Consider the following 10,544-nt stretch of genomic DNA (forward strand, 5'->3'; position numbering starts at 1 on the left):
GGGAGGGAGGGAGGGATGGAGGGAGGGAGGGAGGGAGGGAGGGTGGGAGGGATGGAGGGAGGGAGGGAGGGAGGGAGGGAGGGTGGGAGGGAGGGATGGAGGGAGGGAGGGAGGGAGGGAGAGAGAGAAGTGGGGAAGGGAGGGAGGGAGGGAGGGAGGGAGGGAGGGAGGGAGGGTGGGAGGGAGGGAGGGAGGGAGGGAGGGAGGGAGGGAGGGAGGGAGGGAGGGAGGGAGGGAGGGAGGGAGGCAAGCAGGCGTTATTCTCAGGAACATGTTTGTTGGAATTAAAAACAGAAATAGAATAGTTACTTTTGGGACTTTGAGGATAGCAACAGCAGAGAGAAACAGATGATCTGATAACTGGAAAGATACTTTCATCAAAATTGTGGTTCTCTCAGCACTGTATTCATCTAGCCCTCCCCCCTACCGTCCTCTCTCTCCTTCTCCTTCAATCATCCCCCTCTCTGTCTCTCTCCTTCAATCATCCCCCTCTCTGTCTCTCTCTCTCCTTCTCCTTCCCTCATCCCCCTCTCTGTCTCTCTCCTTCTTCCCTCATCCCCCTCTCTGTGTCTCTCCTTCTCCTTCCCTCATCCCCCTCTCTGTCTCTCTCCTTCTTCCATCATCCCCCTCTCTGTCTCTCTCTCTCCTTCTCCTTCTCTCATCCCCCTCTCTGTCTCTCTCCTTCCATCATCCCCCTCTCTGTCTCTCTCCTTCTTCCCTCATCCCCCTCTCTGTCTCTCCTTCTCCTTCCCTCATCCCCCTCTCTGTCTCTCTCTCTCTCCTTCCCTCATCCCCCTCTCTGTCTCTCTCTCTCCTTCCCTCATCCCCCTCTCTGTCTCTCTCTCTCCTTCTCCTTCCATCATCCCCCTCTCTGTCTCTCTCTCTCCTTCTCCTTCCATCATCCCCCTCTCTGTCTCTCTCTCTCCTTCCCTCATCCCCCTCTCTGTCTCTCTCTCTCCTTCCCTCATCCCCCTCTCTGTCTCTCTCTCTCTCCTTCCCTCATCCCCCTCTCTGTCTCTCTCTCTCCTTCCCTCATCCCCCTCTCTGTCTCTCTCTCTCCTTCTCCTTCCCTCATCCCCCTCTCTGTCTCTCTCTCTCCTTCTCCTTCCCTCATCCCCCTCTCTGTCTCTCTCTCTCCTTCCCTCATCCCCCTCTCTGTCTCTCTCTCTCCTTCTCCTTCCCTCATCCCCCTCTCTGTCTCTCTCTCTCCTTCTCCTTCCCTCATCCCCCTCTCTGTCTCTCTCCTTCCCACTCTCCCCCAAAGTTGTTCTAATGTAATCTCTCTGCCCCCCACCAGGTGATGCAGCAGCCTACGGAGGGGAGCCAAGTTCTGTCTCTGTGCAGTAACCAGAAGGAGATGCTGGGTAAAGTAGCAGAGATCTGGATCTTCTCTCTGTCCAGTCAGCCCATAGACCACGAGGAGGCCGCTCTGCAGGAGGGAACCAAGATCAAATGCTCAGGTAGGCTTCAGCACAGGATGGCTCAGTTCCTGTTAGGTAAGCTCTGAGGCGTGGCTGTAGACCCCTAAGGTGTTAGGACTCCAGCGTGTGTTAACAGCATGATCCCATCATAATCAGCCGCCCTTCAGCCAGCCAGCCCTGTAGAGGGTAACAGAGGCTAGCGTAAGTTGAAGTTTAATACGGTCGATTTTTCAGTGAGCTCATAGACCACGAAGAGGCTGCTCTGCAGGGGGGGAACAATGATCAAATGTTCATGTAGGTTTCTACACATCATGATTCTACTCAGGGATGTGTTAACGCAGGTGCACTGTGACGCAGCAAGGCTCTGCGTTAGTATGGGTTAATACAGCACTGCAGGGGGGGAACCAAGATCAAATGCTCAGGTACGCTGATACACAACATTGTGGTTCTAGGAAGGTATGACTCAACACGGTTTTCTTGACTTTATGTTTTGTTTTACCCCATTATGTAACTCTGTGTTGTTGTTTTTTTATCGCACTGCTTTGCTTTATCTTGGCCAGGTCGCAGTTTGTAAATGAGAACTTGTTCTCAGCTGGTTTACCTGGTTAAATAAAGGTGAAAAAAACAAACAGTACGGCTCAGCACAAGTTGTCTCTGCTCCAGAACGGGTTAACACAGTGTTTTGACTTTGGATATTCAAATTACTGGAATAATTAAATGTATCTAATTTATCTAATTATTTTGGCTATCCAAATTAATCTATGAGGGGCACCATTAGGGGTTTTGATATAGAGAGACCCCTTGAATTAACTCTATCACTACTTATCATTAACCATACCATTAAACCTAAACTCAGCAAAAAAAGGAAACGTCCTTTCACTGTCAACTGCGTTTATTTTCAGCAAACTTAACATGTGTAAATATTTGTATGAACATAACAAGATTCAACCACTGAGACATAAACTGAACAAGTTCCACAGATTTGCCTGTTCTTGCTGTGAGATGTTACCCCACTCTTCCACCAAGGCACCTGCAAGTTTCCGGACATTTCTGTGGGGAATGGCCCTAGCCCTCACCCTCCGATCCAACAGGTCCCAGACGTGCTCAATGGGATTGAGATCCGGACTCTTCGCTGGCCATGGCAGAACACTGACATTCCTATCTTGCAGGAAATCACGCACAGAACGAGCAGTATGGCTGGTGGCATTGTCATGCTGGAGGGTCATGTCAGGATGAGCCTGCAGGAAGGGTACCACATGAGGGAGGAGGATGTCTTCCCTGTAACGCACAACGTTGAGATTGCCTGCAATGACAACAAGCTCAGTCCGATGATGCTGTGACACACCGCCCCAGACCATGACGGACCTGCCACCTCCAAATCGATCCCGCTCCAGAGTACAGACCTCTGTGTAACGCTCATTCCTTCGACGATAAGCGCGAATCCGACCATCACCCCTGGTGAGACAAAACCGCGACCCGTCAGTGAAGAGCACTTTTTGCCAGTCCTGTCTGGTCCAGCGACGGTGGGTTTGTGCCCATAGGCAACGTTGTTGCCGGTGATGTCTGGTGAGGACCTGCCTTACAACAGGCCTACAAGCCCTCAGTCCAGCCTCTCTCAGCCTATTGCGGACAGTCTGAGCACTGATGGAGGGATTGTGCGTTCCTGGTGTAACTCGGGCAGTTGTTGTTGCCATCCTGTACCTGTCTCGCAGGTGTGATGTTCAGATGGACCGATCCTGTGCAGGTGTTGTTACACGTGGTCTGCCACTGCAAGGACGATCAGCTGTCCGTCCTGTCTCCCTGTAGCGCTGTCTTAGGCGTCTCACAGTACGGACATTGCAATTTATTGCCCTGGCCACATCTGCAGTCCTCATGTCTCCTTGCAGCATGCCTAAGGCACGTTCACGCAGATGAGCAGGGACCCTGGGCATCTTTCTTTTGGTGTTTTTCAGAGTCAGTAGAAAGGCCTCTTTAGTGTCCTAAGTTTTCATAACTGTGACCTTAATTGCCTACCGTCTGTAAGCTGTTAGTGTCTTAATGACCGTTCCACAGGTGCATGTTCATTAAATGTTTATCGTTCCACAGGCGCCCGGCCCGCCACAAGAAGTCGCTAGAACGCGATGGGACAAGAACATCCCGGCCGGCCAAACCCTCCCCTAACCCGGACGACGCTGGGCCAATTGTGCACCGCCTCATGGGTCTCCCGTTCACGGCCGGCTGTGACACAGCCTGGGATCGAACCCGGGTCTGAAGTGACGCCTCAAGCACTGCGATGCAGTGCCTTAGACCTCCGCGCCACTCAGGAGGCCTCACAGGCAGATATGGCAACACCTTAACAGGACTTTGGAGAATTGGAAATCCTTATTCGTAAAAACAGGAGAGGTGAAGGAGAGACTACATCAGCCATGAAACTATAGGCTCCCTAACCAGGGACCGGCCCGGTTACAGATTAACCGCGGTGGACAGTATTGGTCATTGATTTGTAATTCAGACTTAACAGTCTTACAATAACCAGTTACTGAAACCACTTTTACACAGACACAGCGTCACCCAAAGGGAAATTAAATGCAATGATGTATTTGCGTGTATGTTAGCTGAGTGTCGTCTGGTTCAGTTGGGTTTCCGTTACGATGGAGAGGAAACAGGGCGTTGGAGAAGCTTCTTCCCTCGTCGGAGCTCACACGCAGAGGAGCTCATCATTCTCTCTCAGTTTCAGTTCTCAACTCCATTTGGTCCAAAGAGATTACGTTTGTTAAGGCACGATGGTGCACTGGAATGTTTGGGTCCCCTTAGGGCAAGATAAAAGTGCACTGGAATGTTTGGGTCCCCTTAGGGCAAGATAAAAGTGCACTGGAATGTTTGGGTCCCCTTTGGGAGAGATAAAAGTGCACTGGAATGTTTGGGTCCCCTTAGGGCAAGATAAAAGTGCACTGGAATGTTTGGGTCCCCTTAGGGCAAGATAAAAGTGCACTGGAATGTTTGGGTCCCCTTAGGGCAAGATAAAAGTGCACTGGAATGTTTGGGTCCCCTTAGGGCAAGATAAAAGTGCACTGGAATGTTTGGGTCCCCTTTGGGAGAGATAAAACTCAGCGGTTCGTCGTGAGTGAGCAGAGTGTGTTGCTCGGCAAAGTTCCTCTCAGGTGATTCTTATGTCTCAGTTGGATAAGGCTTCCTCGATCTGTGTTTCGGGGAAATGGCAGCTTCATTAAATAGTACACGCAAAACACTAGTCTCAACGTCAACAGTGAAGAGGCGACTCCAGGGTGCTGACCTTCTAGGCAGAGTTGCAAAGAAAATGTCTAGTGTCTGTGTTCTTTTGCCCATCTTAATCTTTTATTTTTATTGGCCAGTCTGAGATAATGGCTTTTTCTTTGCAACTCTGCCTAGGTCAGCATCCCGGAGTCGCCTCTTCACTGTTGACGTTGAGACTGGTGTTTTGCGGGTACTATTTAATGAAGCTGCCAGTTGAGGACCTGTGAGGTGCCTGTTTCTCAAACTAGACACTCTAATGTATTTGTCCTCTTGCTTAGTTGTGCACCGGGGCCTCCCACTCCTCTTTCTATTCTGGTTAGAACCAGTTTGTGCTGTTCTGTGAAGAGAGTAGTACACAGCGTTGTACGAGATCTTCATTTTCTTGGTAATTTCTTGCATAGAATAGCATTCATTTCTCAGAACAAGAATAGACTGACGAGTTTCAGAAGAAAGTTATTTGTTTTGGGCCATTTTGAGCCTGTAATCGAACCCACAATTGCTGATGCTCCAGATACTCAACTAGTCTCAAGAAGGCCAGTTTTATTGCTTCTTTAATCAGCACAACAGTTTTCAGCTGTGCTAACATAATTGCAAAATGGTTTTCTAATGATCAATTAGCCTTTTAAAATGATAAACGTGGATTAGCAAACACAACGTGCCATTGGAACACAGGACTGATGGTTGCTGATAATGGGCCTCTGTACGCCTATGTAGATATTCCATAAAAAATCTGCAGTTTCCAGCTACAATAGCCATTTACAACATTAACAATGTCTACACTGTATTTCTGATCAATTTGATGTTATTTTCATGGACAAAAAAATGGCTTTTCTTTCGAAAAAAATGACATTTCTAAGTGACCCAAAACTTTTGAACGGTAGTGTACCTCACTACTGAACATCACTACTGAACATCACTACTGAACATCACTACTGAACATCACTACTGAACATCACTACTGAACATCACTACTGAACCTCCTGTACAGTGCCTTGCAAAAGTATTCATCCCCCTTGGCTTTTTTCCTATTTTGTTGCATTATAACCTGTAATTTAAATTGAGTTTTATTTGGATTTCATGTAATGGACATACACAAAATAGTCCAACTTGGTGAAGTGAAATGAAAAAAATAACTTGTTTCAAAACATTCTACCAAATAAATAACGGAAAAGTGGTGCGTGCATATGTATCCACCCCCTTTACTATGAAGCCCCTAAATAAGATCTGGTGCAACCAATTACCTTCAGAAGTCACATAATTAGTTAAATAAAGTCCACCTGTGTGCAATCTAAGTGTCACATGATCTGTCACATGATCTCAGCAAGCAAGCAAGCAAGTTTATTTATACAGCACAATTCATACATCGAAGCAATTCAATGTTCTTTACAAAGATGTTTATCAAAAGTAATGAAAACATCATAATAATAAAAATACAATAAAAACAAACAAAACAAATAACATATAAAGATTAAAAATTAAAAATGGGATGAAAACTTAGGAAGCTATAAGGCTAAACAGTGTGGTTCAGTTTAAGTGCTCAGTCGTAGGAACGTGAAAAGAGAAGTGTTTTTAACCTGGATTTAAAAATGGATACGTTTGGGGCACATCTAAGATCTTCTGGTAGTTTATTCCAGTTGTGTACAGTACATACACACCTATTCTGAAAGGCCCCAGAGTCTGCAACACCACTAAGCAAGGGGCACCACCAAGCAAGCGGCACCATGAAGACCAAGGAGCTCTCCAAACAGGTCAGGGACAAAGTTGTGGAGAAGTATAGATCAGGGTTGGGTTATAAAAAAATATCAGAAACTTTGAACATCCCACGGAGCACCATAAAATTCATTATTTAAAAATTGAAAGAATATGGCACCAGAACAAACCTGCCAAGAGAGGGCCACCCACCAAAACTCACAGACCAGGCAAGGAGGGCATTAATCAGAGAGGCAACAAAGAGATCAAAGATAACCCTGAAGGAGCTGCAAAGCTCCACAGCGGAGATTGGATTTTATGTCCAGAGGACCACTTTAAGCCATACACTCCACAGAGCTGGGCTTTACGGAAGAGTGGCCAGAAAAAAGCCATTGCTTAAAGAAAAAAATAAGCAAACATGTTTGGTGTTCGCCAAAAGGCATGTGGGAGACTCCCCAAACATATGGAAGGAAGTACTCAGATGAGACTGTGGGGATGTTACTCAGATGAGTAACATCCCCACAGTGAAGCATGGTGGTGGCAGCATCATGCTGTGGGGATGTTTTTCATCGGCAGGGACTGGGAAACTGGTCAGAATTGAAGGAATGATGAATGGCGCTAAATACAGGGAAATTCTTGTCTTTCAGTCTTCCAGAGATTTGAGACTGGGACGGAGGTTCACCTCCCAGCAGGACAATGACCCTAAGCATACTGCTAAAGCAACACTCGAGTGGTTTAAGGGGAAACATTTAAATGTCTTGGAATGGCCTAGTCAAAGCCCAGACCTCAATCCAATTGAGAATCTGTGGTATCACTTAAAGATTGCTGTACACCAGCGGAACCCATCCAACTTGAAGGACCTGGAGCAGTTTTGTCTTGAAGAATGGGCAAAAATCCCAGTGGCTAGATGTGCCAAGCTTATAGCTTGTAATTGCTGCAAAAGGTGGCTCTACAAAGTATTGACTTTGGGGGGGGGTGAATAGTTAAGGCACGCTCAAGTTTTCTGTTTTTTTGTCTTATTCTTTGTTTTTTTCACACAAAAAAATATTTAGCATCTTCAAAGTGTTAGGCATGTTGTGTAGATCAAATGATACAAACCCCCCACTGTACCTCAGTACTGAACCTCCTGTACCTCAGTACTGAACCTCCTGTACCTCACTACTGAACCTCACTACTGAACCTCCTGTACCTCACTACTGAACCTCCTGTACCTCACTACTGAACCTCACTACTGAACCTCACTACTGAACCTCACTACTGAACCTCAGTACTGAACCTCACTACTGAACCTCAGTACTGAACCTCACTACTGTACCTCACTACTGAACCTCACTACTGTACCTCACTACTGAACCTCCTGTACCTCACTACTGAACCTCCTGTACCTCACTACTGAACCTCCTGTACCTCACTACTGAACATCACTACTGAACCTCCTGTACCTCACTACTGAACCTCACTACTGAACCTCCTGTACCTCACTACTGAACCTCACTACTGAACCTCCTGTACCTCACTACTGAACCTCCTGTACCTCACTACTGAACCTCACTACTGAACCTCCTGTACCTCACTACTGAACCTCCTGTACCTCACTACTGAACCTCACTACTGAACCTCCTGTACCTCACTACTGAACCTCCTGTACCTCACTACTGAACCTCCTGTACCTCACTACTGAACATCACTACTGAACCTCCTGTACCTCACTACTGAACATCACTACTGAACCTCCTGTACCTCACTACTGAACATCACTACTGAACCTCCTGTACCTCACTACTGAACATCACTACTGAACCTCCTGTACCTCACTACTGAACCTCCTGTACCTCACTACTGAACCTCCTGTACCTCACTACTGAACCTCCTGTACCTCACTACTGAACATCACTACTGAACCTCCTGTACCTCACTACTGAACCTCCTGTACCTCACTACTGAACCTCCTGTACCTCACTACTGAACCTCCTGTACCTCACTACTGAACCTCCTGTACCTCACTACTGAACCTCCTGTACCTCACTACTGAACCTCCTGTACCTCACTACTGAACATCACTACTGAACCTCCTGTACCTCACTACTGAACCTCCTGTACCTCACTACTGAACCTCCTGAACCTCACTACTGAACATCACTACTGAACCTCTTGTACCTCACTACTGAACATCACTACTGAACCTCCTGTACCTCACTACTGAACCTCCTGTACCTCACTACTGAACCTCACTACTGAACCTCCTGTACCTCATTACTGAACCTCACTACTGAACCTCCTGTACCTCACTACTGAACATCACTACTGAACCTCCTGTACCTCACTACTGAACCTCCTGTACCTCACTACTGAACCTCCTGTAACTCACTACTGAACATCACTACTGAACCTCCTGAACCTCACTACTGAACATCACTACTGAACCTCCTGTACCTCACTACTGAACCTCCTGTACCTCAGTACTGAACCTCACTACTGAACCTCCTGTACCTCACTACTGAACCTCCTGAAAACTCACTACTGAACCTCACTACTGAACCTCCTGTAACTCACTACTGAACATCACTACTGAACCTCCTGAACCTCACTACTGAACCTCACTACCGAACCTCCTGTACCTCACTACTGAACCTCCTGAAACTCACTACTGAACCTCCTGTACCTCACTACTGAACCTCCTGTACCTCACTACTACTTGTGAAATCTGAAAGCATGTATAATGAATGTTTTGACAGTCCTAGCAGCCTGTGACGTGATCTTCTCCAGAACATTTCAGCAGTAGTAGGTTAATGGTGTGTGTGTGTGTGTGTGTGTGTGTGTGTGGTGTGTGTGTGTGTGTGTGTGTGTGTGTGGTGTGTGTGTGTGTGTGTGTGTGTGTGTGTGTGTGTGTGTGTGTGTGTGTGTGTGTGTGTGTGTGTGTGTGTTGTGCTCCAGATAACTATTCGGAGGAGGAATATGAGAGTTTCTCTTCAGAGCAGGAGGCCAGTGACGACGCTGTCCAGGGTCAGGTCAGTACAAATATAATGCTGTCCTCAACTCTGTCCTCTATGAAGACATTCAGAAAGGACTCCTCTGTCCCCCTACACTGTCCTCCTCACTGAAGACATTCACACCTGGACAAACACACCTGGAGTATTTATACTGTATTTGGTTGATAACCTGTCTGTCTGTCTGTCTTCAGGACCTTGAGGATGATGAGTATGATGTGAGGAAGCCTAAAAAGCAGAGGAGGTCCATCGTAAGAACTGCTTCAATCACCAGGGTAAGAGATGGGAGCAAGGACACCCTTGTGCTATGCCCAGCAATCTAAAGTCTATTCATCTATTGGGAATTAGATGAGGTATGTTTTACTGTGAAAGCATGCAGTGGTAATTCACAAATGTCCCAGCAGTGTTGTTGTATTTTGCTGTTCTGCCTAAAATGCTACCTGGTGATTTGACACCACTGGTTCCTCTTCCTTTACATTGGTTGTTAACTATAGTCAAGCTCTATGACTCCCATTTACTGGGGTGCATTCAGCAGTGTACACTGTAACAAAACATTTGTGCATTTTTTTTGTACTGTATATTTATGGGGACAAATTCAGCTAGGTCCCTCCCCGTTTCATTCCGTTTGCTTCTGTGTGGTTCCTAGTGAACACAACCCCCTGGTAACTGACAGGTAGTTTAGACAGGGCTGACGTGTAGTTGTTTTCTGTGTCCTGTTGTGTTTTTAGCAGCAGAACTTTAAACAGAGAGTGGTGGCCCTGCTGAAGAGGTTCAGAGTCTCAGACGAGGTAAACTAGCGTCAAGCCTGTCGTATAACTAACGCTACACTTCTAGGGTCCTTTAATTCCTTAGCTCAGTGGATTCATGCAACTGTTAAAAATCTGTTCTCTTGTGTACTCTCTCTCTCTGTCTCTCGCTCTCTCTCTCTGTCTCTCTCTGTCTGTCTCTCTCTCTCTCTCTGTCTCTCTCTCTCTGTCTCTCTCTCTCTGTCTCTCTCTCTCTGTCTCTCTCTCTCTCTCTCTCTCCTCTCTCTCTCTGTCTCTCTCTCTCTCTGTCTCTCTCTGTCTCTCTCTGTCTCTCTCTCTCTCTCTCTCTCTGTCTCTCTCTGTCTGTCTCTCTCTCTCTCTCTGTTTCTCTCTCTGTCTCTCTCTCGCTCTGTCTCTCTCTCTCTCTGTCTCTCGCTCTCTCTCTGTCT

At 46.9% G+C, this 10,544-nt stretch overlaps 1 protein-coding gene across 1 annotated transcript in view; it reads left to right on the forward strand.

Annotated features, from left to right (window-relative positions):
* The window catches only part of LOC311103022 (phosphofurin acidic cluster sorting protein 2-like), a gene marked incomplete at both ends in the record, with an annotated part of 116,806 nt that overhangs the window by 90,785 nt on the left and 15,477 nt on the right, over positions 1 to 10,544 (forward strand). The window contains 4 exons of the mRNA XM_084144515.1: positions 1,298 to 1,460; positions 9,297 to 9,370; positions 9,544 to 9,624; positions 10,078 to 10,137. Coding sequence (XP_084000641.1) covers positions 1,298 to 1,460; positions 9,297 to 9,370; positions 9,544 to 9,624; positions 10,078 to 10,137 — 378 coding nt within the window. The remainder of the gene's footprint in view (positions 1 to 1,297; positions 1,461 to 9,296; positions 9,371 to 9,543; positions 9,625 to 10,077; positions 10,138 to 10,544) is intronic.

This window comes from Coregonus lavaretus (assembly GCF_964263955.1).
Source record: "Coregonus lavaretus genome assembly, chromosome: 27".
Lineage (NCBI taxonomy): Eukaryota > Metazoa > Chordata > Actinopteri > Salmoniformes > Salmonidae > Coregonus > Coregonus lavaretus.